This window comes from Panthera tigris, chromosome C2 (genome assembly GCF_018350195.1).
Source record: "Panthera tigris isolate Pti1 chromosome C2, P.tigris_Pti1_mat1.1, whole genome shotgun sequence".
NCBI classification, from domain to species: domain Eukaryota; kingdom Metazoa; phylum Chordata; class Mammalia; order Carnivora; family Felidae; genus Panthera; species Panthera tigris.
This window is the reverse complement of record NC_056668.1, coordinates 119,771,521-119,788,640: the sequence shown is the minus strand read 5'-3', so window position 1 is coordinate 119,788,640 and position 17,120 is coordinate 119,771,521. Positions and strand designations below refer to the sequence as shown.

Below are 17,120 nucleotides of genomic sequence, written 5' to 3'. Positions count from 1 at the left end.
TGTTTTAAAAATTAATGAAAATGGGATAATGCTGTACATATCATTCTCTAGCCTGGGCATCCTTGAGTTTTCTGGGTGAGGAAGAAGACAAAGGGGAGAAATAAAAACAAAAACAAAAACACAGACACCCTTCACAAACTATTCCTTTGGCCTAGAAGACTTTCCCACATCTGCCCTTCTCTCGCTCATGCTGAGGGTCTCATTTCGAGGTCTCCTCTTCTTGGAGGTACGCACTCCCAGACTCCCAGCTCTTCCTCCCAAGATGGGCTCTGCCCAGTTAGCAGCCTGCCCTTCAGGTGCCTGAGCATGGGGTGGCTCAACCCACCTACTCCTTCACTGTCTGTTTTCCCTGGAAGATGGAGCTCAAGGAGGCAAGACTCCCTCCTGCCTTGGTCACTGCTGCATCCCAGCCTCTAGACAGCGCAGCGCGTGGCCTGAGCGGAGGGGCATCATGAATATTTGCTAAATGAATAAATCCATCAGGTGCTAAATGGAACACCAGCTTCTTTGCACAAACCTTGGACAAGGCACCTGCTTGGCGGCTCCGCCTCTTATGTCCTAATATCTCCTACCCCCACCAGCAGCAGCAGAGTTCCAGAAGGCTGCTTTCCTTTCTAGGTCATTCTTTACAAAAAAAAAGAAGATGCATATCTTTTGGGAAACCTTATATTTCAAATCTCCTGTAACGCTAACACTTAATGCAGAAACTCCATTAAGATGCTTTTTTTGGTGGTGATGGAGACAAAGCTGCTGTTTTGTGAGATTATATTGACCAGAGGATTCATTATCTGCCTGTAGAAAAACAATTGTATATTCATGTTTTTCCCTGTCAACAGCTGAGTCCTGTGTGGGCCACAGCCTTGTGCTGCGACAATGACCTTAGCTCACCCTGCAGCCCCTGGGATGTCCTTACTGTCACAGGCAAATGTGCCAAGTCTCCTGATGCTCATGCCAGAGCTGCTTCCAGAGAATGAACAGGGGAACTATATTTTAAGCTGATGGTTTGCATTTTCAGGATACTATGAGCAAAACGCAAATATGAGGGCAGCTTCTTTTGTAAGGAGTAGATTTCTGTAGAAATGGTAACTCTTTTGTATCTGTAGCTTTTCTTCCAACACTTTATTTACTAATGTGAGCAAAAATCTGTTTCTGAAGCATGTCTGATTTTTTTTTAAAGCCATCATTTTAACCTTCTGAGATTTTCCTCTTCCAAAAACAGACCTTTGGGAAGCATGCTCTAAAATACAAGGCCACATTTTTATTTACACAAAGTTCAAGAGGCACAGCAGCTCAGTGTCATCTCACATACACCCCTAAATGTAATTCAAAGAAACTTATGTGCAAACTATGCACAAATATTTGGCTATATTCAAGAGGGGTATAAATCCGAATCTTAAAAAATCTTATTCACGGGGGCGCCTGGGTGGCTCAGTCAGTTAGGTATCCAACTTCAGCTCAAATCATGATCTTGCAGTCCGTGAGTTCAAGCCCCACAATGGGCTCTGTGCTGACAGCTCAGAGCCTGGAGCCTGCTTCGGATTCTGTGTCTCTCTCTACCTCTCACCAGCTCTCTCTCTCTCTCTCAAAAGTGAATAAACATTAAAAAAAAATTTTTTAAGATTTTTCGTATTCATGTATATTTTGTGTATATTTAAATACCCTATATATATTTAAAGATTTGAAGAGGGATTAATGGAAATAAGGTGATATTTTGAACAATTGGTGGGGGAGAATTAGTTAATTTCACACACACACACAAAAACCCTTTATACTCTGTCTGGAAGAAGGAAGGAAACCCCCAACTCAAGCCCAGACTACCAGCACTAGTGGACATTGGGTTATATACTCCTCTGCTATAAACTAAAACTTTCCCACTGTGCTTGGAATAAAATCCTCACTCACCATCTATGGCCACACACTTAGCGTATATCACATGCCAGATATTTTCCTAAGCACTTGACACATTATTTCATTTAATCTTTTACAGCAACCCTATGAAGTTGACATTACTAGCCCATTTTGGAGGTTACAGGTGAGGAAACAGAGACACGGAGAGGTTGCCCCTATCTCTCTCTGACCTAATCTTTCCGTCTCATACAACAGTTTGGCAGTTCAAGGAACCCTCCAAACTAGTTTTCCACCTCAGAGTCTTTGCCACAGGTTGGTCTCTCTGCTTGGCACACTCTCCTCCCTGATATTCATTATCTGCATCATCCTTTAGGTCTCAGCTCAAGTGTTACCTTTCCAGAGAGGTCTACGCTGAGCCCTTCAGTTGCTTTAGATCATGTAGCTCACATAGCCATGTTATTTCTTTATAGATTATTTATCGTATGTTTCTCCATCAGAATGTAAGATCCAGGGATCAGAGCTTGTTGGTGGCTAGTCCAATGCCTGGCTATCAGAGGCGTTCAAAAAGTAGTTATTGAATAAATAACTGGGATCCTTATAATCTTAATTAAAAAAAAATTGTGCAAGTCACAACCCCTATTACTAGCACATACATGTACATAATAATGCAAACTCACAGGTACAAGGTAGGCAGCACTAGGGCCCCCGTGAGAGGTTACAAACAGCTCAGAGTGGTTATGGTGACTTACTTAAAGCCACCCAGCGAATCAGTGGCAAAGCCCAGATCTGACTTCTACCCAACTGTGTTTTCCATGGCCTGTGGCAGAGACTGAAGAGATGCTCACCAATCTTGTTTCCTCCACGTGGGCACAGAGGAAGTCAGCACTTCCCAGCCTCTACTGCAGTTAGGTTGGAGCCGCTGACTGGGTCTTGGTCAATGGCATGTAGGTAGAAGTGATGTCCCCACCTCTAGGCCCAGCCATTGAATGTCTGGTGCAATCCTTCTAGAGTTCTCTTTTTGCTCTAAGGAGGGAATTCCACAGAGGAAACAGGAAGGTTCTAAGAGACAGCAGAGCCACAGAGGAGTTAATGCTCAAAGGAGAACTGCCCAGGACGGCCATCCAGCTGCACTGGTGTATGAAGTGAGTAAGAAATTAAACATTTGTTGGCTTAGGCCACTGAGATTTGGGGGGTTGTTGTTATAGCTTTGCACTTTGTGTTAATAACCCTGATTAATGAATGGATAGTGACAGTCACCTGTTGTCCTTACCCAGCAGTGCTGTGACAGGTGACTATGGTGACATCCTTGTTGTTTTTGCTGCATATAAGCTCTATATGAATTAACACTGTAATACAGCCACCAAAGGAGTAGACAGTCTCAGGCTGTGTGAATAGCAGGGTGGCAATAGGCAATTTGGAGTAATAGCACAAGCGGTAAATACAGCATCACTGAGGTACATCTGCAATTTCAATGGCCCCTTTAAAAGTGTAACCAGTACCTCCACCACCACTACCATGATCCTTTGACTCCTTTATCTGCAGCTGGTCAGTTGGGGTAAGAAGGTGATCAGCAGCCATGAGTACTTCTTGAGCTGAGAAAAGAAACAGGATCTTTTAGCTGAGGACATGGCTCTGAAATGAACAAGAGGCTGGGCTTCAGATTATGCCTCTTTTGCAAATGCTGCCCAAGGGTGAGGAAGAAAATGTCAGAGGGGAGATCGGGGCTGCGGTGGGGCCATTTAGCACTGTGAAGGTTACTGAACTCAAGCCTGCCAAGAGAACACAGATGGGAAACACTTGAAGGAACAACAAAGCAGAATCCAGAGCAATGGGAACCCTGAGGTAGTTACAGCCAGGATGGGAAGACAAGCAATTATGCAAAGAGTTGTGGTTTAGGTTTTTGTTGGGGGAGGAGATAAAGTTTAAATGTAGAGTACAGTAACCCCCCTTGTCCATGGGGAATATGTTCCAAGACCCCCAGTGGATGCCTGAAACCTCAGATAGTACAGAAACTTATATATATGATGTTTTTTCTTCTACAGAAAACCCTACGATAAAGTTGAATGTACAAATTAGGCACACTAAGAGATTAACAACAAACACTAATAAGAAAATAGAACCATTATAACAATATACTGCAATACGAGTTATGTGAATGTGGTCTTTCTCTCTCAAAATATCTTATTGTATTGCATTCACCCATTTTCTTCCTATGATGATACGTAATGATAAAACGCCTACATGAGAGATGAAATGCAGTGAGTGATGCGAGCACTATGACACAGCGTTAGGTTGCTACCAACTGTTTCTGGGCCACTGACTGTGGGTAGCTGAAGCCGTGGAAAGCAAAACTGCAGATAAGGGGGCAATACTGTGTTCCCTTGCACAGATGTACATCTTCTAGTTTTCCTGTGGCTGATGTCACGGGGACCCTACCATGGATGTAAGTGATGACAAATCTTTTGAGCAAGTTATGCATTCATCGTCAACTTTCTTGAAAACTAGAAGTTCACTACTTCATTTTCATTAAACATGTGCTCTTGAGCTGTTCGTTCCTGAAAAGGTTTACTACAAAATAAAAAAGCATCACCAAACAATAAAATTTTAAAAAGCACTACCATACAATGAATATTTATAAAACAAAGAGCTATACATTTACACCAAGCAGTAAGTAACAAAACCACCGTAGCAAGAGCAGTCAGACTACTCCACAGCAAGACAGCTCAGCTTCCATTTCCCAGCATGTATTTCTTGTACAACAAGCCTATACTTCCCTTGTTGTCTACTGAATCAGCCAACTGGTAGCCTGGTAACTTCCGGTGTCTCCCTGGCCAGGGCACAAACCACAGCCCTGGTATCACGGGCTGACGGGAACAGCAGCATCAAATACTTGTCCCCTCTCCCACAAAGACAGGAAGGAGTAGCTGAACCTCGTGGCTAATGCCAGAGCTACCTCATGTGATTAGTGTGCATCTTAAATGCCATCCTTGGAAGGTGTTAGTTGTGTTGGGCAAAGACACAGTTGTCTTTCACATTTAACCAGGTGTTGACGACAGAACACTGGGCATAGACTATGTGCATGACACATTTTTTTTTAATGATTATTTATTTTGAGAGAGACAGAGAGAGAGAGAGCAAGCACAAGTGGGGGAGGGACAGAGAGAGAGGGAGAGAGAATCCCAAGCAAGCTCTGTGCCGTCAGCACGGACGGACAGAGAGAGAGGGAGAGAGAGAATCCCAGGCAAGCTCCGCACTGTCAGCACAGAGCCCCATGCAGGGCTCGATCCCATGAACTGTGAGCTCATGATCTGCGCCAACCAAGAGTAGGTTGCTTAAATGACTGAGCCACCCAGGCGCCCCATGTGCATGATACACTTTTAGACAAGACCACAGCAGAAGATGCAAATTCAAAGAGCTCTACCACACCCATCCTGGATGATTTTAAAACAACTATTAGTAGTAATATTTCTTTTAAAACAACGAAAAATCCAGGACAAATAGTAAATCGTGTGAGATGTCCTAAATGACAGGTATATATTGGAACTTCCCAGGACAAATGAGGACATAAGGCCACCCTGGCCTTAGGGCATGCAGGCCTCTCCACTGAAGTTTGTAGCTGCCCCACTACATCCCCAAAACTGTAGATTAACTAAATGAGTAGCTGCTGAATGAATAAAAGGATGGAATAAAGTCCAAAGTCCTGAAAACAATGGTGTGCAAGGCCCACCTGAGTCAGACATGCTGGTCTCCTCTTCCCCCCAGCTCTTCGTATCTTGGGTGAGAATCTCCCCATCCTCAAACACACCCAGTCCTTTTCCTTTCCCACTTCTATGAGATCACGTGTATATTCCCACCTGGAATCCTTTCTCCCCATCTCAGACTATCAACCACCACCCCAATTTCAAAGTCTTGGCCATATTACCTTCTCTAGGATCCCACCTCCCTCCCTCAACCAGTGTCCAGACTCGGTGGGGCGGGGGGGGGGGTGGGGGTGGGGGTGGGCGTTATCTTTCCTCTTTCATCTCTCAGAACCCACTATTCTACTGTTCTCTCCTTGCTTTTGGTGGCCCCCTTAGCATATACAGGGCCCAGAGGGCCTCCCAGGGTCTGTGGCGTCTTCCCTGTCTTGCAGTGAACGTGAAGCTTTCGCAGGGTAGAATTGTTCCACTCTGATTTATGTGTCTGACTAACTGAACCTACATGCATTCCTGGGCCAGGCATCAAAGAAGTACAAAGAAAGTAAGGATGGAGATGGGGGAAAAAAGTCTTCTACCTTCATTTCACATATGTTAGATCTGTGATTAGTTTGGAGATTTCCTATGTCATTTGATCATTTCTTCTGCAAATCATCAAATAGTCATTAAATATCAGCTGCTGGCACAGCAACGTATATCCAGCTAGGATAAAACATAAACTCCAATAGTCCATGTGACCTAAAACCTGGCAGTGGGTGCCTCTCTGGGGCAAGCTGAGGCTCCACTAAGACACCTGAGACACGGCACCAAAAGTTTGTAAAAAGGCCCATCCCAAGTGGTCTGCTTTGTTATAATCTCCCAATTAGTGTATACAGGATTGTAAGTTTTTATTTTATTTAATTCATTTTTTAAATGTTTATTTTTGAGAGAGTGAGCACATGCGCAGTGAAGGGGCAGAGAGAGGGAGACAGGTTCTGAAGCCGATCTAAGCTGTCAGCACAGAGCCCTTATGTGGGGCTCGAGCTCCTTAACCACGAGATCATGACCTGAGCCAAAGTCAAACGCTTAACCAGCTGAGCCACCCAGGCCCCCTATAATTTTTTTATAAGTAAGGATATCTATTCCTTTTTTTTCTTAGTGTGTTTTGTGACAGAACATTGCAGATAAGTCACAGAAATTAAATCTTGCCAATTTCTTCACACTTTCAAAAAATGGAACAAAGGACTGGAGTCATGTTAGGATATTCTTTCAGTTTTCTAGGAGTTGTCAACATGAGTTGACCCAGAAGAAAATAAACATGATTGGTGGAGAATCTTGAAGAAAAAGCAGCCCTTCCCTAAGCCCCTGGGACACACTGGCTTAAGGATAACAGACATAAAAGCCAAGGGGTACCTCTGTTAGCTAGGGGCCTTTTTGTCAGACAGCACCCTTGTTTTCTTCCTAATGACACGACTATGACTTTTTTGGAAAGCTTTTAGAGGCTGGAACTGATTTCTATGCAATGCCCAAAGGAAACCTCTAAAATGATATTTTTAGGAAAATACTTTTATAATCTGTCAGTTGTTTCTGAGAAATCTGTAATGGATCAGGAACACGAAATTAAACTATTTTACTAGGAATGAAACAGAAAGCCCGTCCCTTCTGGGATGAGAAGAATCATAGTAAGTTAATAAACACATTTAAAACAGAATACATGCAAATGTGAGCAGCCAGGGTTGTCCTGAATGAGCAAGAAACAGAGTTTACATAGCAGCATTAGGCTGCTACAAGAGAGAACTAAAATTGTTTTTAAACCCAATTCTTATAATAAAAAAAAATCATGTCTATAGTTTATAATCTAAAATAGCACTATAAGATTCTAAAAAAAAAAATGAGCGCTCGCCCCCTCTTCCCATCCCTGATTCCCACTCCTCAGAGGCAACCATTTTAACTCAACTGTTTTGTTCGGCATCTATCTCCTTGCTTAATAAAAGCTTGTGCTGCTATTTCTTGATTTATCCTTTTTAAACTTTATCTCTTTGCTGCCTATTATTTCCCTGATGTGCCTGTCAAAATCTGATTAAATCAAGTCAGGATTTCCATTACTATGACTACATAAAATTATTCACTACTGGACTAATTGTACAATTCTTTGTTTTTCCTAAGGCTAATAGTTGCTTTGTTCTTTGAGTTTCCTTAGTTTTCTCTGTAGCTCTCTCTAAAACCCCTCTTGACAATGGCCAGGCACTGGTATCTTGTCACTTCCATTTTCTTCCTGGAAACATCCATCCTAGAGCCCTCCACCCTCCTGCCCTCTCTCTGTCCAGTCTTCACTGGCCTCTCACAAGGCCTGTCGCACAGCTAGGAGGCCAGGACTTGGCTTCGTCCAACTCAGGAAATCCCCACAGGGTTCCTAAATCTTTTTTCTTGGTTGCTTTATTCCCTCATTTTGTTGGAGCTCATCCTCTCATAGTTTTCTTACAAAGGGTCAACACTGAGAAAAGTTTAAGATCTTGCATTTCTAAAAACACCTTTATTCTGTGCTTACATCTATCCACCACTTTGGTAGGGTTTGGAATTGTAGCTTTAAAATAAGTTTCATCAGATTAAAAAAAAATTTTTTTTAATGTTTACTTTTTTTTTGAGAGAGAGAGAGCGCGCACGCAGGGGAGAGGCAGAGAGAGAGGGAGACAGAATCTCAAGCAGGTTCCATGCCATCAGCACAGAGCCAGATGTGGGGCTCAAACCCACGAACTGTGAGATTATGACCTGAGCTGAAACCAAGAGTCAGACGCTTAACCGACTAACCTACCCAGGCACCCGTTTCATCAGAATTTTTAGGACATCATTCCACTGCCTTCTAGTTTCTAATAGGCTGATGTTGTTCTTTTCCCTTTCTATGTGACTTTCCCCTCCTCTAGAAGCTTGTAGGATTTTCTCATCTAAGTTGAACAAAAGTGTGCCTTGGTGTTTGTCTTTTTCCATTCACTGTGCTGAGTAGTATCTCTTTATTCCCTCCCCTTCATATTCTCCATTCTTTTCCCCTAGAACTCTCATTAGTCAGATGGGGCTTCCTGAATAGATCCTCTCATTTTCTTATCTTTCCTCTCCAATAGTTCATCTCCCCTCCTTTTGTTCTCTTTTCTGAGGTATCTTCTTCAAGTTTATCAATGTTTTCCATTTCCACTTATTATATTCCAACTGTGTTTTTATCTTATTTTCTTTTTCTTTTTTTCTTGGCATTGTTTTATTTTTACACACACAATACCTCTTCTGATCTAAGGATAATAATCATTTTAAAATTTTCTTTTGGGGGCGCCTGGGTGGCTCAGTCGGTTAAGCGGCCGACTTCGGCTCAGGTCATGATCTCGCGGTCCGTGAGTTCGAGCCCCGTGTCGGGCTCTGTGCTGACAGCTCCGAGCCTGGAGCCTGTTTCAGATTCTGTGTCTCCCTCTCTCTGACCCTCCCCCGTTCATGCTTTGTCTCTCTCTGTCTCAAAAATAAATAAACGTTAAAAAAAAATAAAAATAAAATAAAATAAAATTTTCTTCTGCCCTGTGTTTTGTCTCTGTTTCCTTATTTTTGTTTGTATGTTTGTTTTTCGTGTTTGGGGCTCCACCCTTTCATGTTAGAGGCTTTCTACAAAGGTCCAGCAACCCCTGACTATCTATTCATATTCAGAGCTGAAGTGAGGCTGACTGGAAGCTCTATGGCAGGGCTTGTCCCCATAATGTGACTGGGGACAGGCTGGCTTTTTCACTGGGTCTCCCAAATTATCTGGAGGTCCTATCTGAAGGGCTCTTTGTTTTCTCTAAAATCTTTCAATGTCTTGCCTGAGGGTTAAAACCTTGCTGCTGTTTTCTTGGGAGGAGCAGGGAGAAAGGTGGTTGGGAGGGCCTCACCATTCAGTGTGTAGACATAATTTCATTAACCTGTTTTCAGTGCCATACCTCAGCCTGGCCCTATCTGCTGGCTTTGCAGTTAGTTACAAGTCCAGAGCCCCTCTGGTTCTCAGAGAACAAGCCCTGCTGTGACGGGAAAGGAGACTGCCCTCTTACTGCTTGGAGCAAAGGAGGGAACCTTGAAGGCTAATTGCTCTTAAAAGGTTTTCAAACATAACTCCAACCACCCCTGCTCTGGGGTCTTCCAAGAAATGCGGGGCCTCCAATTCCTGAGCCTTGCAGGGATTATGGGGCACAGATCAGCTTGCTTCTCTTGGGTACCGCCCCTCCCCTCTGGCAGATACATTGACTTTCCCCTCTTCTCTCCTCTGCCAATCCAGTTACCACTGACCATCTGCTTTTTTATCTTCCAAAATTTTATTGGTATCTCTCTTCTGTTAATTCCATTCCAGGTCCCTTTTGTCTTTGTGGGTTTAAACTTTTAAATTTCCTTACTGTAATTTTGGTGGGATTTTGAGAAAGGACAGAAATAAACACATGTGTTTAACCCACCACGCTTAACCAGAAGTCACTATGATGATTTTTATTAAAAAGTAATAAGAATAATATAACACTATGTTCCTAGGTTATTTACAAGAGTATATAAGGTATAGCACTGTAAAATTAGGGGCTCCTGGGTGGCTCAGTCGGTTAAGCGTCCGACTTCGGCTCAGGTCATGATCTCGTGGTTGGGGAGTTCGAGCCCTGTGTCTGGCTCTGTGCTGACAATTCAGAGCCTGGAACCTACTTCGGATTCTGTAACTCCCATCTCTCTCTGCCCCTCCCCCACTTGTGCTCTGTCTCTCTCAAAAATATACATTAAAAACATTTTTTTAAAAACATTGTAAAATTATAGGTAAGAGCATATTTAAAAAATAAAAGCCAGATTCTGTTAAGCACCTATAATACCAACAATTATGCCTGATGCTAGAGGATTCAAAATAACTGCAAGACAGCTATATTACCATTTTTAATGACTTTATGCTATTCTAAGGTACACCTGTACCATAATTTATAGGAACAATCACATCTTTTTCTATATTTAGCATGTTTCTCATTTTTTATTAATATAAATAATGCTGTTATGAGCACAATTATATAAACCATCCTATGTTTAAGGGAATATTTCTGTTGAATAAATTCCTAGAAATGTTATTTGCTAAGTCAAGGAAAATAGGAATTTTAGATTATAACAGCATATTGCCAAGAAAAGCTGAATTTATTCCCATCCCCATTTTTCACACCCTCAACTACACTGCTGCTGCCAATAGTTATCAATCAGGCGGGCAAAACAATGAGATCTCATTGCTGTTTTAATTTCACCATGAACATTTACAAGGAGAAGCTGGGTTCACTTAAAGTGGTGGAGATGAGATGAGTGGGGGCACCTGGGTGGCTCACTCAGTTAAGTGTCTGATATCGGCTCAGGTCATGATCTCGCAGCTCACGAGTTCAAGCCCCACACTGGATTCACTGCTGTCAGCACAGAGCCTGCTTGGGTTCCTCTGTTCCCCTCTCTCTCTGCCCCTCCCCAGCTTGTGCTTGCACTCCTGTGCTCTGTCTCTCTCTCTCTCTCTCAAAAATAAATAAACATTAAAAAGGGGAGGGGAACAGAGAGGTGCCTCAACAACACCAACCTCAAGATTTCAAGCCCCCAGGCACCATTCACATTAGAATGGCAGTGGAAAGAGAGGTTTCATGTTGTTTTGTTTTAGAGGAAAGCAGTGAGGAAGGACTGAGGGCATAAGTTTGGTTTTGAATGTGTCAAGTTTAAGATATTAGAGGCATGTATTTCAGTATCAAAGCGCAGTTAGAATGATGGTTTGAGGAGGGAAGGTTTTAAAAGGTGTAGTTCTGTCAGCAAAGAGAACATGGAAAAACTTTTACAAGAGAAAACAGTCTGAGGCCACAGAAGACTCTTATACTAGCCAGATGTCTCACAAATGCGTAGCCACAAGGAAAGGGTAAGAAAGAGGGTGTGTGAAGGGCTCAGAGATGCCAGAAGCCACAACCCAAAGGGCATGTCCTGGGGATGGTGGTTAGTAGCATAAACAAAGGAGGCACCTCCATTCTTTCCACCACTCTCTGTCCCAAACCTACCAACAACCTAGCAAACTTTGTTTACAAATTCTCCTCCACTCAGACCACCCCAAGAAAGCTTTTCAAAAAAAAAAAAAAAAAATGTAAATGAAATTAAAAACAAAAGAAAAGTGGATAAACGTTCTATTTGAGAAAAACCTCAGGATTCCCAGAGGAGAGTTTAGTCAGCAAGAGAAAAGACAGTGAGTCATTTTGCTCAGATGGTGTGACATTTAAATTAAATGTTCTGTGACAACAACACATTTAGGGAAAAAAATCACACAAAAAAGACACTAGTGGATAGGAAAGAGTAAATTGGAGAGGCTCAGAATGAACTCACTAGTCCAGAATGCACATAAGTGGCACAGATGGCTTGAAACATTATGGGGAGGGAGAGGTAATTATGTTCAAACATGCCTGGCACTTCCTCCATGGTATCCCTGTCTGTCCTTGTTTCTTCAACTGCAAATCTTGAGATTGCTCATAAAATGAGAGAACCCAAGTTTCACCACGCACCTTTTCCTCAAAGCCCTCAGCTGCCTGAAGTGATGGAGGATGTTGAAGGGAGGCATTATCTTGTGTTTTTTTAAATGGATAATTAATATTTCATTGTATGGATATATCACTATTATTTATCCATTCATCAATTGGTGGATATATACATACCCACTTTTTGGCTATTATTAGTGATGCTTTTATGAACACCTTTGTGCAAACTTTTATGGGGATGTGTATGTTCATTTTTCTTACACCTAAGAGTGCAACTGCTGGGTCATATGGTAAATGTTTAACTTTAAAAGACTATGTTTTCCAAAGCGGCTATGCTAGTTTACATTCCTACCATTAATGTATAAGAGGTGCAATTTCTCTACATCCTTAACAACCCTTAACCATTATTATCTGTTTGTTTATTTGTATTTATGATAGTCATCCTAGTGGAGGTGAAGTGCTATCTCATTGTGCTTTTGAGCTGCGTTTCCTTAATGTCTGAACATCTCTTCGTGTGCTTATTGGCCACTCATATATCTTCTTTGCTGAAATGTCTGTTGAAATCTTTTGCCTGGTTTGTAAACTGTCAATCCTAAAACACTTTTAAAAGACAAAGAAAAGCATCAAAACTTAACTTGAAGTAAAGATAAGTATCTAAGTCACCCTGCAAAATCTGGTTTCATACACCCATTTCATGCCAAGGAGGAGAGGCCAGGCACCCCTAACAAGCTTGTTTAACGAGGTTACTCTACAAAATAACAGTGAGCTGACAACAGCATCTCCTAAAGAATCCATTGGCTAGGAACATGGGCTTCTCACTTTAATTTCTCCATAGCAACAATTCTGCAAATTATAAAAAGAAACAACACCCTGCTAAGGATGGAAGGCCTCTCACTGTTTTTCGGAGGACAGTATGAAAGAGCAACAATTAAAACATATAGGAAAGCTTTAGAAATAACTACAAATATGAATATTATGCAATCAGCATGTTAACTCATGATATACAGTTGACTCTTGAACAACAAGGTTAGGGCCCCCGACTCCCTGTGCAGTTGAAAATCCACGCATAACTTTTGACTTCCTGAAACCTAACTACTAATAAAGTTTGGCAATGGCAATGAGCGAATGGCAATGGCAAAACAGTCAAGAAGGCAAACAGATCAATAGTCTAGAATAGAGAGTCCAGAAATAGAGCCCCACTTATATGGTCAATCAATTTCTGGCAAAGGTGGCAAAGCACTTCAATGGGTAAAAGGTCAGTCTTTTCACCAAAGGATGTTGGAAAAACTGGAAATCCACACAGAAAAATACAAATGTTGACTCCCACCTCACACTACACACAAATTCATTTGAGACAGATCACAGACATAAATGTAAATGCTAAACCTACAAACTTCTGGAAGAAAATATAGAAGAATACTTTATTATCCTGGACAACAAGAAAGCACTAACTACAAGAGTACAAACTGACCCACTGGACTTCAAAAATTTTTAAATTTCTGTGCATCGAAGGATACCATTAACAAAATGAGTAGATAAACCACAGATGGGAAGAAAATATTTGCAATACATACATCTGACAAAGAACTTATATTCAGAATAAAGAACTCATACAGCTTGATGATAAAAGACAAAATACTCCAATAAAAAACATGGGCAAAAGACTTGAATGGACACTTCACAAAGACAGACCAATATGCATGCGAAAAGCATTCAACCTCATTAGCCAATAGGGAAATGCAAAGTAGAATCACAGTAAGACATTAACTACACACCTGCTAGAACAGCCAAAATTAGAAAGACTGATGACACCAAATGCCAGGATGCGGAGCAAACGTAACTTCCTACCATTACTGGTGGGAGGGTAAAATGGTCATCATGTTGGAAACTGAGCTGGTAATTTCTTACAAAGTTAAACATACACCTATCCCATGAGTCAGCAATTCCACTCTCAGGTATCCTTCCAGGAGAAAAGAAAACATACGTGCATAAAAAGCCTTATACAAGAAGGTTTGTAGCAGCTTTATTCATAATAGCCCAAATTTGAAAAAAAAGCACAAATGTCCATTGATAGGAGAATGGATAAACAAACTGGTATATTCACATAGTAGAATAATAATTAGCAATAAAAGGAACAAACTACTAATACAATAATGTGGATAAATCCAAAAACATTACAGTGAGGAAATTGTGAAGGAAAAAAGCACATTCCATATTATTGTTTTTATGAAGTCCTAGAATTGGAAAAATTGCTAATCTATGCTACTTGCCTCTTGGAAGGATGGGGAATTGGCTGCAAAGGAGTAAGAGGGAAGGAAGGTTCTGGGTGCTGAAAACATTTATTTTGATGAAGGTGTCATTTAGACAGGTGTTTGAATTTGTCAAAGACATTGAATTGCATATTTAAGATTTGTGCATTATATGTAAAGTATGCCTAAAAAGAAAAAACCCAAAACTAAAACAAGCAGAAATACAGAGTGCCCTGCAGGTGGCAGAAACATATATCTATCAATTTATTGTACTTAGAACAGTGCTTGCCTCTTACTTAATGCTCAGTAAATGCTGGCTAAAATTACAAGCATTATCTATCACAACAAAGCTACTAGCTAAGTGTCATCCGCATCATTGTGCAAACTTGAAACCTGCTATTTGGGAAAAGTTTGAAATCACTCTGTGATCTATTATAAAAATCGCATAATTTTTTACATGCCATATCCAATTTATCTTGTCTTATTAGTATCAACTGTATCTTTAATTAGAAATAACAGCCACTCCACATATACATAAAAGTGGAAGATATCAGTGGGTAACTTGATAGTTTCCCAAAGGAGCTAAAGCTTAATTGTCATGGAGGGCTATGACGTGTGGTTGGTTCTTGGCCCCGGCTCAGAAAAGTATGCCACACAAGTGAGAAAAATGAAGCACAATGGTTGATGAAAACCTGTCACTGGTAAAACTCACAAGTGCAAAGGCTGCAAACTCTTCACAAATGAATGTAAGTTACTTGAGGGGGCGGGGGGCAAGGACCACAAAGGAACAATGATAATTCTTTTGTTTTTCCCAGAAAAGCAATCCCATTTTTTTTTTTATTTATTCACTTTTTTTTTTTTTGAGAGAGAGAGACAGAGAGAGCACAAGTGGGGGAGAGTCAGAGAGACAGGGAGAAACAGAATCTGAAGCAGGCTCCAGGCTCTGAGCTGTCAGCACAGAGCCTGATGTGGGGCTCAAACTCACAAACCGCAAGATCATGACCTGAGCTGAAGTTGGACGCGTTTTTAACCGACTGAGTCACCCAGGCGCCCCGAACCCATTTTTTTCAATAAATTAATCAAATATTTATCAAGTACCTACTATGTGTCAAGTCATGTGCTAGGCTTTAAGGAAAGGACAAAGGTAACTGCGTTCATTCATTCATTTATTCATTTCTTCCATTTCTTTCTTTCTTTTTAAAAAAATTTTTTTAACGTTTATTTATTTTTGACAGAAAGAGACAGTATGAGCAGGAGAGGGGCAGAGAGAGAGGGAGACACAAAATCCGAAGCAGGCTCCAAGCTCTGAGCTGTCAGCACAGAGTCCAACGCAGGGCTCGAACTCACAAGTGGTAAGATGACCTGAGCCAAAGTCGGATGCTCAACCAACTGAGCCACCCAGGCGCCACTCTTTTTTTTTTTTTTTTTTTTAAGTTTTGTTTATTTAAGTAATCTCTACACCCAACATGGGGCTCAAACTTATGACCCCAAGACGAAGAGTTGTGTGCGCCTCCTACTGAGCCAGCCAGGCACACTGCTCATAGACCATTTAATGGCTAATGGGAATATACATAATTTGTCAATTTTAGGCCTGTTTTTAAAAGTCTAAAATTAGGGGTGCCTGGGTGGCTCAGCTGGTTAGGCTTCCAAATTCTGCTCACGTCATGGTCTCACGGTCTGTGGACTATTAAAAAAATATTTTTAAAAAAGTCCAAAATTAAATTTACTATCTTACAATTAAAACTATTTTCACATAAACAAGAGGATGATTCCAAAGTAGGCCAATACATTGGAATAGTAGTCCCAACAGCAGTCAGTTTTATTTTTTATTTTTAGTACTACAAGTTAGAAAAGCCTAACTAAGAATAATAGGATGTCAAGAAAGGCAGCAAGTGTCTGCTGGCTTTGTCACATAGTTCTGGGTAGTCGAATCAAATGAGGACCCAGAAAAATGAGGTCATTTCTCATTATCAACTGCAGCATTCTGTAAAATGTTAGGCTGATGGACATATCACACTCAAGACCTAGAAAGCTGACTGTTTCAATCTGGGCAATAGCAGTGAATGGATTCCTGATTCTGTGTCTGATAACATTTAACTCCAGAAAGTATTTTTCATGTTCTGCCCCAGCATTTAGGTGTGGCTTGAAAATATGCCCAATAACAAGTTATTGATTTATTTTTCTGAAAAGTGAAGAAAAACATCCAGTGTTGGGAGTATGCCAAACTCTCAAGCAACCAAACCCTTTGTACAATTCAAACTCAAAAGATTCCAATACTTTATTTTCAACGTAAAATAGTGGCATTTGGCTCTGAATGATAGCTTTAGGCTTGCAAGAAACAGGATTTATTGCTATAATACACCAGAGCAGGTGTATTTGCAATAAAAGAAATGTCTTTACTGACATTAACAGTGAAGTGAAACACTGATTGTTGGTTTACTACATACTATTTTTTATTTCAAACACTTGCATAAGCACCTTTATCTTCAGCTGCCACCACACCTAAACATAGTCATGTCTGCACCCAGTCTCTTGAACCTCACCTGCCGCCATTTGATAGTTTCTATTTTTTGTTACTTCCTAAAGCACTTATTGAAGAATAGGGAGTAAACTGTTACCTGCCACCTGTTCTCTCTGCTGGATGAGTAGTATTTGGAATGGCATTTCACTGTGGGATCTGATGTACACCTGAGCTTAACGTGTCAAAACAGAACATCTGACCACCCCCATGAAATCTGCTTTGCCCTGGCCTCCCTGTCATGGTTGATGAATCGCACCTCCATCCTTCCACTTTGCACGGGTCAGTAACTGTGAAGCCATCCCTGATTCCTCTTTTTCTT

General features: G+C 41.2%; 1 protein-coding gene across 3 annotated transcripts in view; it reads right to left on the bottom strand.

Annotated features, from left to right (window-relative positions):
- PCOLCE2 (procollagen C-endopeptidase enhancer 2) overlaps window positions 1-17,120 on the bottom strand; it is a 61,288-nt gene that overhangs the window by 28,590 nt on the left and 15,578 nt on the right. For 2 of the 3 annotated variants that reach the window (XM_042956855.1, XM_042956856.1), the window contains 2 exons: window positions 9,267-9,269; window positions 3,348-3,440 (listed from right to left, as the gene is read on the bottom strand). The exons of the other annotated variant lie outside the window; for it this stretch is intronic. In XM_042956855.1, the coding sequence (XP_042812789.1) occupies window positions 3,348-3,365 (18 nt within the window). In that variant the 5' untranslated portion in view covers window positions 3,366-3,440; window positions 9,267-9,269. The remainder of the gene's footprint in view (window positions 1-3,347; window positions 3,441-9,266; window positions 9,270-17,120) is intronic. 3 annotated transcript variants of the gene reach the window in all.